The sequence below is a fragment of the Panthera onca genome, chromosome D1 (genome assembly GCF_046562875.1).
Source record: "Panthera onca isolate mPanOnc1 chromosome D1, mPanOnc1 haplotype 2, whole genome shotgun sequence".
NCBI classification, from domain to species: Eukaryota; Metazoa; Chordata; class Mammalia; order Carnivora; family Felidae; genus Panthera; species Panthera onca.
In genome coordinates, this window is record NC_138348.1 from 10,836,459 (window position 1) to 10,854,063 (window position 17,605).

At 43.1% G+C, this 17,605-nt stretch overlaps 1 protein-coding gene across 1 annotated transcript; it reads right to left on the bottom strand.

The window, feature by feature from the left end:
- Positions 1-287: 287 nt before the first annotated feature.
- LOC132661822 (membrane-spanning 4-domains subfamily A member 4A-like) lies at positions 288-2,823 on the bottom strand. Its single transcript, XM_060606781.3, has 5 exons — positions 2,562-2,823; positions 2,311-2,367; positions 1,780-1,911; positions 913-1,011; positions 288-478 (listed from the first exon to the last, which is right to left on the bottom strand). Exons 1-5 carry the CDS (start codon positions 2,709-2,711, stop codon positions 404-406), a joined length of 513 nt encoding a protein of 170 aa, XP_060462764.3. The 5' UTR covers positions 2,712-2,823; the 3' UTR covers positions 288-403.
- Between the last annotated feature and the right edge of the window lie 14,782 nt (positions 2,824-17,605).

The following is a 17,605-nucleotide window of genomic DNA, read 5'->3' on the forward strand; positions in this document are numbered from 1 at the left end:
GAATCTAAAAAAAACTAGGGACACATGGAGCTGTTGGAATAAGAAGTAACCAACATGGCCTTCTTTCCTCTGGTGAAAGATTCGGCACGGCATGGACTGATACAAGAAAATCTGAATCAAGAAGCTTATTTCCATTTACACAGATTTGGAGACCTTAAAATGACACTGTTTCCCGATTCCTTGAAAAGCTGGTAGTTCGTACGGTGGGGAATCAAAAGAATAATCCTCATCAGCAAATAAAAGCAGTCTTTATTATCCTGTGTTTTGTCACAGCAAGATTCCATGTATGTAAACTTAAGAACAGTCAGACAGATGTACTCTCAGTCCTGGTCCCATGTGGTAAACAGCCAACTGAGGGAGATTCAATAGGTCAAACTGACTGGAAATGCCACACCACAGGGATCTATTGAAATGCGACCTCGTCATACAAATGGTCAGGAGAGGGGCTGTTGTCATTATTTGGCAAGAAAACCACCACCTGTGGAAAAATCAGAACATTAGATTCTTGTAGTCGACAATAGGGAGAAAGAAACCATCTCATTTGCTTTAGAAACCGTATGGTCACTGAGCACCTTCCTTCTGAATCCTGATACTTTGCAGGTCTAGGTTCCCATTCGTGCCTTAACCTTCCTTTCCCTACATCTCTTCAACATTGCCAGAAGTGACCTTCATTCGAGAAAAAGAGGGCTCTTCAGTGTCTAGGGATAGTTCTTTGGCTGAGTGTGGTTGGCTATTTCCCTGTGTCTCCCCCTGTGTTACTTCCTTCAAAGATGATAAAGACTTTATACATGGAGCAGCACTTTCCCTCTTCCCGATCTTCCCCACAAAAAGAATAGAGGACACACACAGAGAATGAAGCAGAGTAGAGAGAGAGGGAGAGAGAGAGACCCCATAAAGACCCAGAACACTCACCTTGTTGACGGAACAGGCCGCCCTGCACACGAATATGGAGAGAGCCAGAGCAATGCAGCCTTCCGCCAGAGACAAGAGCAGCAGTCCGGTTAGCATGCCCTGGAAAACACGTGGAAAACCCCCACGGGCTATAGAAGACAGAAAAGCAGGTATTTTAGGAGAGAAAATTGTTGGCAAAATTTCACATCTGGCACTAGGAACCCCTTTCCTTAGGAGGGATTCCTGAATTTTCTCCCAATTCAAACAACTTGAAAATGGATTGTTGGAATTCTACTCTTACTCACAGGGTCTAGAATGTCAGGTAAGTCTGGGCGTATCCATACTGATTTCTGGTGGTTTGTTTGCCTGATTGCTACCCACCTTTCATGACCAGTGTTGACTTTTGGGCCTTACACGTCTCCTTTGGTCCATCTGCCGTTGTTCCTTATGACACACGACAGCCTACAGTTAACCCTCTGAACTTCTCCCTCACTCTGGTTACACCATGCAATTCAAATGCCAACACACCCTCCCCAGTCATATCAGGTGGTTGTTCATGGAGCACTGGGAACACCAGTTTTTCTTTTTTTCTCTTCAGATGGCTTTTCAAATCAAGAGAAAAGTGCCCCAGGGAAAACTGAGTTCTTGCGGAATTTTCCACTCACCGACCACACATCGGGGCCTTCAGACACGAATGGTACTAAAAAGCTAACTTTTTTTTTTGCTCAGTACTCCCAGCAAGACGCAAAAGGCTAGGTCCCTTAGCCTTCAGGAGAGTGTCCAGAATCTAGAGTAAGCAACGGCTGCCAATTCCATGGTGAGAATTAAGAGAAAAATTCAAACAAAACCAGTTAACAGGTTTCCATGACTGGGACCGGATATACTTACTATAAATGCAACTGCATAGGAAAACTTCCACATCACTGTGTCATACATGATTATTTCTTCAAAAATTATCACAATTATGCCAATGCCTGCTACGGTGGCACTGACTGTATTCATTCCCAGGCTGCCTTGGATCTGAAGGAGAGTAAGAGAGAAGAGTTGTTGCGAACCTTTCTCGTGTTCTTCCCAGGTTAGATGTGCCAGTCGGGGACATTCAGCTCATCTGAGCTGAGTCTGGGAGTTTACTTGGAGATCTTCCCCAGTTTAAAAAGGAACTTCTGGTAAAGTTGTGGTTTTGACTCCCTCAGGCGCTCTCGTATAGCAAGCACGTGGGCACGTGGAACCTCACAGAGCACAGAGCTAAGCCCATCATTCTTGCCTAAGTGCCACGAAGGAAGCACTTCTAGGGACCCCCTGGAACCACTTCTAGGGTCCTTCTCTAGAGAACCAGCAAGTTGTAGGTGCCTTAGCCTTGTAGCTGAACAGCTCCTTACTTCACTAGACCTATCCGAGCCTCGGCAAGGAAACACTTACCAAACCCTTGGTTACTTTCCTTCCAGCAGCAATGGACAGCGCTCCAGATATGAAGAACTGACCAGAGAGAGAAAACCCACTCAGAGCTTGTCCCATCCACCTGATCTCCCCCGCTCCCCTGCCAGTGTTATCTACCCAGTCAGCCCACGATTAGGACCTAAACAGCAGTGCATGGGTTTTTGAGAGACAAGGATGAAGGTCTTGAAGACCCTTGAAAAATCTGAAACACTGGAACAATCACTGATACTCACAGAGAAGGGTCCCCATAGGTGATAGCGTAGTTCAGTGGTAATGCAAAATTGAGAATCATAGTCATATAGGGGGAAAGGACTGATTGTCACACCCAGGCACAGTATTATCAGCCCAATCAGGATCTGAGCCACCTGGAAGGTAAGAGACATCCTATGAGGGGCAGCTTCTCAGGAGGAAGATTCTCTCTCAGATCAGTGCCTGTTAACTTCTTCCCACCGCTGAGACCCCAAGCCTGAGAAGGTCCCAGGAAGGTGACAGTCTACAGAGCGAATCTTTTTCCTTGTCCAATGCAGGACACTGACGTCAGTCTGAAAGTATTTATTCATATAATTACTACGTAAGTAGAATTTTTTTTTTTTTTTTAATTCCAGTGGTGGACAGCTTTCCACCATTTCTTTCCACTTCCTGAATCTGTAAGGTCTGTGCCGTTCAGGATGGTTCCGTTCAGCTCACGACCACCGTCGATGATCTAGAGAATGGGGGTATTGCGAGGAAACCCGTCTTGTGTCAGGAAGCCTGCCCCTCCCCACAGCCTGCACTCTGATCTCGGGCCCACTCACCCCTAAGACCTGGGGCTGCCCCTTCAGGAAGAGCAGCAGACTCTGCTGCTGCGAGGGCAAAACCCAGGTACCTGGCCAGTGTGGTTGGGTTATACTCTCACTCTCAGGAAGGTTTATCGTGTAGTCCCGGGCTGTCTCTGCCTCAAATGTCCCTGTGTTTCTGTTGATACCAGGAAAGAAAACACTTCTCAGCATGGATTCACTTTTTTTAAAGGTTTATTTATTTTTGAGAGAGAGAGAGAGAGAAAGCAAGTGGGGGAGGAACGGGGGTGGGGGGGTGGGGGGGAAGGACAGAGGATCCAAAACAGGCCCCGCCCTGACAGCGGCCATCTCCACGCGGGGCTCAAACCCACAAACTGCAAGATTGATGACCTGAGCCAAAGTCAGCCGTTCAATCGACTGAGCCACCCAGGCGCCCCCTCAGCATTTCACTTTTAAATATCTTCCTTGTTCCTCAGCAAAATCCAGGGACAGGGGATTTGGTGTCTCTGGCATAACCCAGAGTTTTCCTTCTATCCCGGTTCCCATACCTACCCAAGCAGTCAGCTCAGAATAATCTAGACTGCGTTCCAGCTGCCTCTCCTTGGCAATGTGCACACAGTTATTGATCCTAAAGCAGAGACTCTAAACCTTGTAAGACTGAAAGCCAGATATTTACCTTCCGCTCATATTCCAGAAGCAAAAGCAACTGCCCACTCACAGCAAGATTTCAAGCAAGATTTTTCCATTCACAAATTTTCTCTAGCTCAACTTACGGAATGCCCCATAGTCCAGACACTTGTATCCTCCCACCTAGACGCCTTCTCGGAGACAAAGCATGGGGTAAAGATGAGAAAAGATTTCTTCCTACCTATGCATCGCCTCAGCACACACAAATGGGTGGTTGTGCCTTCTGCGGCGTGGTCTCGAATTCACAGCGTTCAAAGACAGTGACCTGCTCTGATGTATGATGCGTGAAGAAGACTCTGCTCGGGGTCCCGGGTTGGCCATTTGTTTCCTGTGACTTATCTCAACCTTCCCAGATGAGTATCTGTGATGTGCTTCAGCTAAGATAATAATCGAGCTCCGCTTCTCACACATGAAGACTATATCAAAGGGCACACGTGTTCTCAACACCAGCTCCTCCCCACTGCTGTGCTCCTCTTCGGGACTAGGCAGAAGTCTGTGTTTGCCCAGATCCTCAACGACTGGGACCCACACTGATGGGGTGTTGGAGTGGTGGGGTTTCAGAGCTGTCGGCCGAGAAAGAATTGTTGAGATATCTTTGGTGCAAAAAAGGTGATTTTATCAAAGCACGGGGACAGGACCCGCGGGCAGAAAGAGCTGCCCCAGGATCGAACCATGAGAAGAGACTGGAGTTGGGGGAGGTAAAGTCAAGAGGAAGTTTCCAAAGTGATTTTCATATGCTAAAGACACAGGATCCTGGAGGCCCAGCTACTGTCCAGCTCAGGTTGTCTTTCCCCCTAGCAAAGCATCAACATTAAGACGGTGGGGAGTTCCTGGAGGAATGTTATGCTCTGCCTGCTTCAAGTATTTGTCAACGGGCTGCAGGTTATAAGGAAATTGAATTTTATCTGCCATTTCTTTCTGCCTCTGTTTCCCACATCACACACTATCCTGGCTTGATGTAGTAGAAGCTGGATGCAAATGATGAGTTTTCATAAATAAAGGCTTTGCTGAAGCCTCTGATGAGGGAGCTTGGGGCCAGCTGAGGGCCAAATACAGGCTGGCCTACCCTCCCCCCCCACCCCCCCCACCCCCCCCCGCCCCAGCCCCGACCAGGTGGAATATGTCTGATATTCCTCGGACACTCCTGGCTACCCAAGAACAAAGGAAAGGGGTTTAAATGCTTGCCCTGGTGATGTGGGAAACTAAGGTAAATGACAAATTAAATTCCCTACTGCCTATAGCCCATTGCCAAGTCCTCGAGACGACAGAGTGACCTCCCTCCAGGAGCTCAGCTGCCTCAAGGATGACGCTTTGCTGGGGGCAAAAGAGAACCTTGGCTTACCATTGTCCCAACCTCGAGGATCCTGTAAGTCTACTTCCTTTATCTCAACTGCCCCAGGATATACGCTGGCAATCATGCTCCAAACTTATGCCCGACACCCCCCCCCGCCCCTGGCCCCCCGCCCTGAGATGCATCTGAGGGGTCTCAGGATTGGGATTTTATTAAACAGTGATAAGTGGTGTTTTCTTAGCAACAGCTAACCCCTCAGTGTCCTGGAAGCCTCACTTCCAAAATTCTTTGGAGACTTACTCTATCCCTGACCCTCTCCCTGAGGATATATAATGAGTTACCCATCAGGACCCCAGTGCAGCTCTTCCTGCCCATGGGTCCTGTCCCCTTGCTTTAACAAAATCACCTTGTTGCACCAAAGACTTCTTCAAGAATTCTTTCTTGGCCGTTGGCTCCAGACCACTCACCATCACCCCAAAGCTTCATCAGCCTCTGTTTTAGTTAATTCTATTTTATGTTACTTTATATGAGCAATGAAGTTGATTTTATTACATAACATTTTCAACTCCACAAGACACTTTCCATATTAAACTTTGGGTTGTACGGGAAATCTTTATCACGAGTCGATTTTTTCTGGACTTGTCCATGGTAACCTCTTGTAACCCACTTCACAAAATGAAAGCGGTGTTGTTCTTCTGCCCGATTCTAGCCGGATGCGCCACGAGGAAGAAGTATCTCCGAGTTATCCGTGACATGTGTGCCTGTGAGAAACAGTGAGCATTTATGCAGATGGTATCTGTCTCCCAAATTCCTTCTTTCTCCTGTTAGCCTGTCCTCCTACAGGCTGACGCACTGATTCTCGAAGGCATCACCTTCCATAACCAATATCCAACAGTATTTCCTGAATAATAGCAAAAGCCCCGTGATGGTGATGCTTATGTGTTAGAATAACTCTCGAATTCCCCTACAGCTCTGAGGTCCTTGTAGGTGGACTTCCAGCCATAACCACTCCCCTGAGAAAGTGCTCCCTCTACTGTCCGTATTTAGGCTAGCAGGTCCTTTTCAATATGATAAGGTGCCTTTAGGCCACAGTTTTGGTCTTAGGCTACAACCTACGCGGCAGTCCCCCAAGAATCCTACTCTCTTGGAAAAGGTGTTTTGTTCTGGGCCTCATACTGACAAATCCCTCCTACATGGTGTGAATCTTGTTATCGCCACGAAGTTCCAGGGGTTTGTATGGTCTCAGCCCATCTAATAGTATTGCAATTGGCTAGAAATGTCTGGAGACACTCAGCTGGGCCCCTGTGAGCTTCCCACAGATGTCTCCCCTTTCCAAACCAATGTTAGGGATGGACCAACTTTTGTGGTTATTATGATTGCAAGACACCCTTCGGAAGCCTTCACCAGGAAACTCTGAAAAAATAAAGATTTGTTACAAGACCAGGAAATCACACAGCACACCGTGGTCACAATGTGAAGTCAAGGGTGGGGGGAAAAGAGAGAGCAGGGGCCTGGGGTTCTGCTCTTATTGGGGACAGGGTGGGGGGCTAGGGTCTGGGGGACTCACTCCTTGCCGGTGAATTTAAAACACAAGAGTAGGAATTTCAAGCATGGGAAGAGAAAAAACAAGCGGCCCAAGGTATCAGTTAGGGAAATCGCCAAAGATCTCTAAAATAAAGGGGTCAGTGCCAGAGGTGTTATGACTCTTTACCAGATGGCTGGCAGTGTGTTTATTCTAGATGGTTGTCTGGGAAGTGGATCCCTGTTTGAAAGAACGCCTCTCTCCAAATCAAAGCTTAGGTTGGCAGGCGCGTGCATTACCAAAAACAAAAACAAAAACATCAGGGCTTACACTATACCTGATGAGGTTTTTGGGTGATGAGGGGTTCATGGGGTTTGGAGCTGAAAGCCAAGAAAGCACTCTTAAAGACGTCTTTGGTGCAAGAAGGTGATTTTATGAAAGCACAGGGACAGGACCCGTGGGCAGAAAGAGCTGCACTGGGCTTGTGAAGAGTGGCTCATTATATACTCTGGGGCCAGAAGTGGTAAAGTCAAAAGGGAAGTTTCCAAAGAGACTTTCATATGCTAAAGACTTACTGGAGGCCTATCTATTGTCAAGCTAAGGTTGGTTTTCCCTCTAGCAAAGCATTAACATTAAGATAGCAGGGGGTTCCTGGGCTTTAGGCTATTGATGGGATTGCCTTTTTCTTGTAAACTGTTGGAGACTTTTATCAGTTAACCACTTGGTTTTTTGTCCTTTCCTGTTTTGGGGTAGTCGGGACTGTCCAAGAGATATCACACATATCCCACCTGGGGAGGTGGGGTGCGCTAGCTTGTACTTTGCCCTCTGCCTGCCTTATGCTCCCTCATCAACACTGATGCATAAGAACTCTCCTCTGAGGGCAACTCTGTTGGATCCAGGCCTTTACCCACTGTGACAGGTTAAGTCACAATATCTGGAGCTCAAAATGTGCTTCCACTTAGGGATCAATCATGCACCCCCAAACATTCCTTTCTACTCAGTAGTATCTAGAGTTAGTAATCTGTCTCCTTATTGTGATGTTAATAATCCGTGTCAATAATGATCTGCCCTTCTGCTGATCTTTCCAGAAAGTGTCCTAATTCTTATACACTATTCTCTGGGGATTTCCTATCCCTTTGGCCCTAGTTTCTGCTATACATACAGTTTTTGAGTGGAAGTGATTTTAACTGAGCAATTTCTGAGTAAATAAAACTCTTCTCAGGAGGTCATGGAGGCAGAAGGCTACAGATAGTAAACCTATCACCTCCTATTCTTTCAGACATCAGGCTTTAAGCAGGGGCACTAACAATAAGCAGGTAATGGGATCTTCAACTAATTTCGTACACCTAGTGCTCCCTATCAATCTGCCTTGGTCTGTTTTTCCCGAATCCCAAAAAGATGGGTTGTCCTGATGAGGAGAACCGAGTCCAGAGAAATGTAGATAAAATGAAATTTCCTTACAACGGGCAACCTACTAATACCCGAGACATGCACAATGTAACATTCCTCAAGGAAGTCACAGCTTTCTTAATGTTAATACTTTGCCAGAGACTAAAAGCAACCTTATCTTGACAACAGCCAGAACCCCAGGATCCTGGAAGACTTCTTTAACATAAGGAAATCCCTTTAGAGACTTCCATCATCTCTACCCACCCCTACTTAAAAATGTATCATCAGTCGCACCTCACAATCATAATGCAGCTCTTTCTGCCCAAGGGTCCTGTCCCAGGGCATACTAAAACACCTTTTGCACCGGAGACATATCCAGAGTTCTTTCCTGACCACTGTTCTCAGTGACCTCACGTCAATCCCAACAGCCAATTCTTATCCTGTCCATTCACCCCTTCCTCCTTCTTGCCTTTTAATCCTAAAATTGTGCCACCTCTTTTGAAAACTGACTAGCAGTTTCCAATAAAGCTGAATGTGTGTGTCCTGAGACAAATGTCTGGATAAAGAGAGCAGGCGTGAGAGCGAAAGGAAATTTTAAATCCTGCCAACTCAGAATCCTCTCCACAAAATGTGGGAAATGATGTGGTTTGATGTGGGGTGCATGAGGGAACGGTCAAGAAAGAATTCTTAAGATGTTTTATGGGTGCGAAAAAGTCGGTTTTATTAAAGCACAGGGATAGCTCCCGTGGACAGAAAGAGCTTCACTGGGGTTGGGAGGAGTGACTGATTACACACTTTTAATTTGGGAGGAGTAGAGACAAAGGAAGTTTCCAAAAGGATTTTCGTATGTTAAAGAAGACTTCCAGGATTGTTGTCAAGTTAAGGTTGTTTTTGCCTCTAGCAAGGTATTACCATTAAGACAGCAGGGAGTTCCTGGAGGAATGTCAAACTCCCCTGTCTCAAGTATTTGTCAATGAGCTGCAAGTTATAAGGAAATTTAGCTTTATCTATATTTCCTTTTGCCTTTGTTCTCCACAGCAGAAAATACAGGAAACAACTTTACTTTTTTTTAAGTTTATTTATTTATTCTTAGAGAGAGAGAGGGAGAGAGAGCCGGAAAGAGAGAGAATCCCAAGCAGGCTCTGCAGTGTCAGCACAGAGCCCGACGTGGGACTCGAACTCAAGAATCATGAGATCATGACCTGAACCGAAGTCAAGAGTCAGATGTTTAACTGACTGAGCCACCCAGGTGCCCAAGTTTTACTTTTCTTTTTAATGCCACTGAATTTATTTATAGTTGTATTGCCAAGTCCACAATATCCACAAATTTTGCCCATAAAAAAAAATGATGTCAAATTGACACACAATGTTACCATACCTTAGGTGTATAATATACTGATAAGACATGTCTGCACATTGCAGTGGGGGAGAGGAATCTTCCTCTGCCTTTCAAGTTCTTCCAGCTGGACTAAGAATTCAATTTACATGAGACAGATTAACAAGAGGGGGGAAAAAAAACAGTTTTATTATGTGTGCACAGGGGTCCGATGATGAAATTGAGGTCCGAAGAAATGACCAAGGCAGGCAGTTTTTAGATATTTAAACAAAGGGGCGATCCATTTGGGAGGAATTTATAGGAGAAGGAAAATAGATACATAGGAGCTTTAATGAGTAAGGAATTCTAAGTGGAATTTGGGCTGAGGTAGAAGGTTAGGGAAAAAAGTAACGTGGTTTATTTCTACACCTTTCTCAATGTGAAAGTCCCTTTCTCGGGTGATAGAGTGTCTTTTTTCTTTTCTTTTTTTTCTAACCCTCTTTTACTTAAAAAAAAAAATTTAAATGTATTGTTGAGAGAGGGAGGGTGCAAATGAGTGAAGGGCAGAGAGAGAGAGACAGAGGGAGAGAGAGAGAGAATCCCACGTACTGTCAGCATAGAGCCCAAAGTGGGGCTCAAGCTCAGAAACCATGAGATCATGACCTGAGCCGAAGTTGGACACTTAACGAACTGAGGCCCCCAGGAGGCCTAGGGTGTCTTTTTTTCTTCTTAGTACGGGAAGGGTACTTTTCCATACAGGAGATTTGTTTCCTGCTTTCAGAGGGACAGAGGAGGGTCTGAGTGTCCTGGCAGTGACTGTTTCCCAAGTAGCTTTCATTCAATACAATCAATATGCCATTGCGGTACATTTGGGGGTGGCCTGCCCTTGGCCCCTACAATGTTAGGCTGTGCTCACCACAAGTGTAGCTAACTCCTGTCACCACAGGTGATTACAGCACCACGGACTATGTTCTCTGTGCTGGGCCTTTCACTCCTGTGACTTATTCAGGCCAGAAATGGAAGCCTGGACCTCCCACCTCCTTCACCATTTTCCAGTTTGACTTTGAACAAGCATATATGCCAGTGTACCTAGTGCATCTGTAAGAGCAAATACAAGTTAGAAATAGAAGGATTAATTTGCCTTGGCGACAATAAGGGAAAAGTCTCCCCCCCCACCTTGGGATATTTACCTTAGAAAACTAGTAAGTTCTTCCTCTGTCTTATGGAAATGTATGTACATCTTTTTGAGACAGGAAAACTGAAAGACTCTATAAAAATCTCTTTGTTCCTTTTCCTGCTTCTATTCTCGCTAGGACCTGCACCCTTACCTCACTCTACACATGCCTCAGAACGCGAAGAAGTATGTCCTCCTCGAAAGGGACAAGGAGCTAATGATTTCTCTAGAATAAATTACATCTAAGGAAGGACCAGGTGAGAGAATGACGGGACACAAAGCCATCGTATGTGTATTCCAGACCACTGATGCTAGACATCTCGATGCCAAGGCCCCCTAGCTCCAAGAAATGACACCTGGGCCCTCATCTGTGTTCTAACAGGTTCCTGGATACCTGAGAGGACACACACACCAGACCTCCATCCTCCATAAATCCCCCAGACCCTGATCAAAGACGAGGCTCATGCTCCTTTCCTTTGAGTCTCCTGGATGGTCCATCTGTATCTCTTCTGTCTAAATCTTCAATAAACTCTGTCACCTCCTCCTGGCTCACGCTTGATTTCCATCCTTCTTGAAGCCAAGAACCCTCTTGGCTGGTCTTGCGGGACCCCCTCTAGGTCTCCAGATCCGGCCTACCAGCATCGTCTTGAAAAGGCAAATATGTCTCTTGACAGTTTTAAGACTCAGGAATGTCTTTCTCAAGCACCTGGGAACCATCTCTTTGAAAAATCGTCGTCAAGACAGTGCCCTTAACTCCTGGTTCCTGTGGAGGGTAGGAGTCCATCTCCAAGAGGCAGCTCTCACTAGGTTGCAAAGCTGCTTCCTGATAGCCTGCACAATGGTCATACGTGGATGTCTTTGTGTCATACATCTCAGAAACATTATTGGGGAAAAGGTAAAAATTGTTGAAGGGTCTACATTGTCAGTAAATGTGATGTGACTGATATAATCGACAGGAACTCAGTAGAAACTTGTTCGTCACATCACATTCTGGCTTGATGTTTATTCACTAATGAAATGGTTTTTTTTCTCTTTCTCCTTTGTGGAAAGATTTTCTGGGTTGGGAGCAGATTTTATTTCTCATCATATTTCCCCAGCAAGTCATAGTTAATCCACCGACGGGATTTTTATACAGTTAAGCAGATACGATCCTTTAGAGACATGTTCCCAGGAATAAAGACCATTGAACTCCTGGAAGAGGACTTGGTAGCACATACATTCTTTTCTATTTCATACTAAATTTATCTAGCCATCGGAATAGCCGTCTGTACTAGCTAACTGTCTTTGTGTGAAGGAATAACAAGAATCCGGTATCTCTATGACAGGCAGATGGTTACAGTTTGGAGCAAGGCACCTAAGCCAAACACTCATAGTGGCAAGGAAATGGTGATACTATCTTTCTTATTGTTTACATTTCAAAGAGATGGCTCTAAAGCCCGTAAGAAAAATACTCCTGCGTTGTAATTTGGGCAAGAGATCTATTTAGCCTTTAAAAAAACATTTACATACATACCAAAGGGACAGAAGAAGGATTCACAAATACTAGGTTTCTCAAAGAAACGGTTTAAAAAGGAGATGGGAGAGGGGAAGAGAGAGGTCTATTTCCATTTGGCAACAGGGAAAGTTCTAAATGTTTTTATTCACCATTACAGTATTGCCGAAGCCCCAAAGTGGTGGCTTAGGAAGGAAAGTCTATTCCTTTAGGCAGAGAGGTAGCATCAGGAGTGGAATCCTAAAGGACTGAACACCTCAATTCTGGTCAGGGAATAGTCTGGAGGCTACTTCAGAGAAGAAATGCGGGACCTAAGGATGACCATATCTTACCACCATCCAAACAATCCCATGTTGTTTCTTGGAAGTTGGTTGAGAAAAAGTAGATGCCCCATTAATGGTCTGTTGATATCTGATTGTCTTAGAGATGCTACACCCAAAATAAGTCTAATATTAGAAAAGTTGTATAGTGGAATCAGGGTAAGATTTTAAGGCAATTTTTTGAGGGTGATAAAGAGAGTCTTTTAGTGACAGTTTTCTAGAGGATAAGCAAAGGATTCAATCATCCATATATTGGAAAAGAGTAGGATTTACTTCAAATGATGGTTCAAGTCTTTTTTTTTTTTTTTCCAAGATTGTATTTAAATTCAAGTTAGTTAATATATATAGTGTAGTGCTGGTTTCAAGAGTAGAATTTAGTGATTCATATCTTAAATATAACACCCAGTGCTCATCCCAACAAGTGCCCTCCTTAATGTTCATCACCCATTTAGCCCATCCCCTCACCCACCGCCCCTCCACCAGCCCTCAGTTTGTTCTATTTAAGAGTCTCTTATGGTTTGCCTCGCTGTCTGTTTTTATCTTATTTTATTTTTCCTTCCCTTCCCCTATGTTCATCTGTTTTGTTTTTGTTTTTTTTTTTTTAATTTTTTTTAATGTTTATTTATTTTGGACAGAAAGACAGAGCATGAACAGGGGAGGGGCAGAGAGAGAGAGAGAGGGAGACACAGAATCCGAAGCAGGCTCCAGGCTCTGAGCTGTCAGCACAGAGCCTGACGCGGGGCTGGAACTCACAGACCGGGAGATCATGACCTGAGCTGAAGTCGGACGCTCAACCGACTGAGCCACCCAGGTGCCCCCATCTGTTTTGTTTCTTAAGTTCCAAGTATAAGTGAAATCATGGTATTTGTCTTTCTCTGACTTATTTCACTTAGCATAATCCACTCTAGGTCTACCCACATTGTTGTAAATGGCAAGATTTCATTCTTTTTGATCGCTGAGTAAGTATATATAAAATAAGTATATATAAAAATATAGAAGTATATATATAAAAATATAGAAGTATTATATATAAATATTATAAGTATATAAGTATTATATATAATATAATAAGTATTATATACTTTATATTATATTATTATATTATATATACTATATTATATATAATATTAATATATTATTATATACTTTATATATAATATAATACTTATATAAGTATAATTATATATTATATATATTATATTATATTATATATTATATATTATATATTATCTCACATCTTCTTTATCCATTCATCTTGATTTACAACCTGAGAGCCATGTGTGGGTAACACAACCTGAGGTATGGCTGTGTAAGTGGATTGTTGCTTTTCCTAAGTGACAGCAAACTTTTCACATCCAGGAATTATGATGGAAGTAGAATGGAGCTCTACTACCATGAAATGAACAGAATCTGAAGTAGAGGAAGAAAAGAACAATTTTCTGATTGGAAATCATTTGTTAAAATGCAAGAGATCATCTTATTCACAGCTCTGAGATCCTGAACAAGCATAGCTTATTCCACGAAGTGTCTTTGCTAGTGGACCCCTGCCCACTATTAAACAGGCTTCTCTAAGATATGTTCAACCTTTTTTGTTTTAGATCCTGCACAATTCATTCTAAACCAGATGTGGCTTCTTGTTTCGGGTTACTGAAGGAATCACATTTTGTGGTTGGTTGGTCAGTTTTTAGGATCCGTGGTAACTTTTAAGGGTTCAATAGTCCGCATCAGTGTTTCTTCTAATTCATAATATAATAAGGACATTTCTAGTAGATCAGACAAAATTGCAATAAGCAATCTAGAATCTAGAGCTGGGAGATCCAATACAGAAATATACCCCTTGTTCTGATACACACCCTGGGATATCTACAGATAATCCACCTGAGCCATAGAAAATGGTGATAACCCATTTACAGAGAATATCTTGGCCTAATGAGACCTAACAGGGTTAGAGTTATTAAGACTATTCAGGGGGCTTAAAGGACAGAAGTAGTTTGGAAAGCAGAAAGATCTATAGGTTTTACAGGCACTTAAACAAACAGACTTTGCTAAATTTCTCTCTGTCTACCACCCCTAGCTCATATTACACTGTAGTTATCTATGGTGATAACTCTCTTCCTGGAGAAGGTCCTCTGTCTAAATTCTTTTAGGCAGTTAAGGGGAAGATCAAAGTTTCTTCCTGAGTGGTTTGGACCTTGTTTGTTTTCAGCTTGAAATAGTCTGCATGCCAGAGTGGATATCTTGAGGTGATTAGTTAGTTCTGAACCCTACAGTTCCCATTAATCTGGCTGATAGATAAAGATCATAAGTTCTTAAGGCTGTCGCTTTCCAGCTAAGGCAAAAACAATTGTTCTACTAATGTCCTTTTTCCTTATCAACATGATAAGCGTCTTTATCTAGTGTGTATCACCTCATCAGTGACTTTATCTACTGTGCACCACCTCATAGCAGATATAGAGGCTAAATAGACTGCCACTTTCACATAGCATTTTAATTTTTTTATGTTTTCATTTTATTTTTGAGAGAGACAGACAGACAGAGTGCAAGCAGGGGAGCAGCATAGAGAGAGGGAGACACAGAATCTGAAGCGGGCTCCAGGCTCTGAGCTGTTGGCACAGAGCCTGACATAGGGCTCGAACCCCCGCACTGTGAGATTATGATCCGAGCTGAAGTCGGACGCTTCACCAACTGAGCACCCAGGTGCCCGGACATACTATTTTATTTTATTTTATTTTATTTTATTTTATTTTATTATTTTATTATTTTATTTTATTTTATTTTATCATTTTATTTTTTTCCAACATACTATTTTAAATAAAAGTTACTTATGAGAAAGCCTGCACAAGAAGGACACTCAGCCCCTCCTCTGTCTCCCCTGAAATCAGGAAAGAAATCTCCCGTGTGAAAGATACCCTTTCACAGCAGGAGGGACAGAGATATCCTTTTCACCAGAGATAGAAAATTTAGATCCAAGAGGCTGTATAAACGACATTTGTTACTTTTTACTAATTTACTGCCCCAGCTCAAATTCCGTTTAGAGTTCCTTACTAATTGAAGCTCCCAAAGTTAAGTTGTCTTTGTCCTGTCAATTCCTCACTGATTTATTGTCTGTCTAAAAGTATAAAAATTTCCTGCCTTGATCATTTCTTTAGGTCTCAATTTTATTCTCGGGCTTCCATAGGCATGTAGTAAAACTTTGGAGCTTTTTTTCTCCTACGAATATGTCTCATGTAGATTGCATTCTAAGTCCACCGGAAAATCGCTTCTCAGCCTTTTGGCTAAGATCAAGTGTAAGTCCACCGGAAGAACTTGAAGGGTAGAGAAAGAATTTTTTCCTTTCCTACACTGATAAAACTGCAAGCCTATACATTTGGTTTGAAAGTAATCCTCTTGGTTACCTACAGTTTCCTCCAAATGTTCAGCAGGTTGTAATGGCAGTCAGGAGCAGTTATATACCGATATTCTGTCTTTGCTCCTATCCTTGCTACTGAGCTGCTACACATCCAATTGTATACTCAGCTTTTGAGTTCTTGCTTCGGTTTTGTATTCTTGAACAAAACATCTTGAAGACATTGTACTTACCTGTGTTAGATCATCACCATTCTCTCGTGAAACACCCCAATTCACAACCTTCCAGTTGCCTTGATCTTCGTATTTAGAGCTCCTCACTTACAGTTCAACGATGAGACAACAGACATGATGTCACTGTTCCCTTTTATAGAACCTGACCAGAGATTTCTGAGTGTAAAGTTTGTATTCTTTTTGTTCTTTGCACTAATTCCACAACTGCTAAACACAATTATTAGGACAATCTTCTCCTATAACAAGGATAGTGAAAATATAGCGAAACTGATTCTTGAACTCAGCCTCCCTCTTAGATGAAATGTCTTAAATCAGTACAAGAATTCTAAACTAATTATCTTTCTACAAATATTGAGGGAGACTGTAAAAGGGAAAATCACACATTAGCTAACCAATGTGAGCACTCCTAGGATTCATACTTGTCTCAAGATGATTCCCTGGGATGCTTATATTGGTTCCCTAAATAGCTACGAGGCAAATATCTTGGCCAGTTTTCTATTATATTGATGGATAAGGTCTAATGCTAATTGGAAATAAGTAACTGAGATCTTTTAAAAACATGGTCTAGAAGAATTCTTTGTAGTTTGGAACTTGCAATGTTAAATCTGTGGCAAGGTAATAATATTAGTGTTTTCTCCAAAATGAGAAATGTTTCAGAAAGGGGTTTGGCCTTCTCAGTGAATTACTCTCAGCACAGTAAACTTTCTTTAAAGGAATAATCTGTTCCTAAGATGTATCCCCTATTGGACAAAATTTCAAAACTGAAGCTGAAAAAAGAGAATTTGGATAAGCCCCAGAAATTGGCCTGGGGCCAAACTTATTTTGTATCAAATGGAGAGGATTTGCCATATGTGTAGTGACTTGGCCCATAAATATCATTCTGTTCCACCAGGGCCATAGGATGATACCTCTGTAAGGCATCGGTGTAGCACAGAGCTTTCCCTAGGAAGCAGTATACTGGGCTCTTTGGGGGGTACAATGTGGTGAAGTAGCTGGGCATTTCTCCCATTTATGCTAGGTTTTCTCTTCAACAAAACTGAATTCCCCTGTTGTGTAAGAAAATAATTATGCAACATAGGCACCCTCTAGCCTCTACGTCCTCCAGAGAGGGTATTAAGATGGGTTAAGATGTGGAGTCTCTCCAAGATAGCCTTTTAGCTTTTATTTTGAAACATTCAGACCTTTATCACAACCTACAAATGTTGATTCCCAGAACCTGACACACATTTTCCTCTTTGGTCTACCAGTTGTCCAAGAAGTCAGTAGTGGGTTATGTGAGGGAATTATCAGTATTGGAAAACTTGACATTTTGAGAATCAGAAACCACTTTGTCCACAGAACAATCATGACATGAGAAGAAGATAGGGAATATTCCCTGTGGAAGTTACATTGTCTTAGGAATTCTCTGCTTTTTAGAACTCAATTTTGACCTCATAAATAATGACATAAGGGTGCCTGGGTGGCTCAGTTGGTTAAGGGCCCAACTCTTGATTTTGGCTCAGGTTATGATCTCACATTTCATGGGATCAAGCCCTGCCTTTAGCTCTGTGCTGACAGTGCAGAGCCTGCTTCGGATTCTCTCTCACCCTCTCTCTCTGCCCCTCCCCTGCTCATGCATGCATGCACACTCTCTGTCTCAAAATAAACAAATAAATTAAAAATAACAACTAAGGGCACCTGGGTGACTCAGTCAGCTAAGCAACCGACTTCAGCTCAGGTTATGATCTCATGG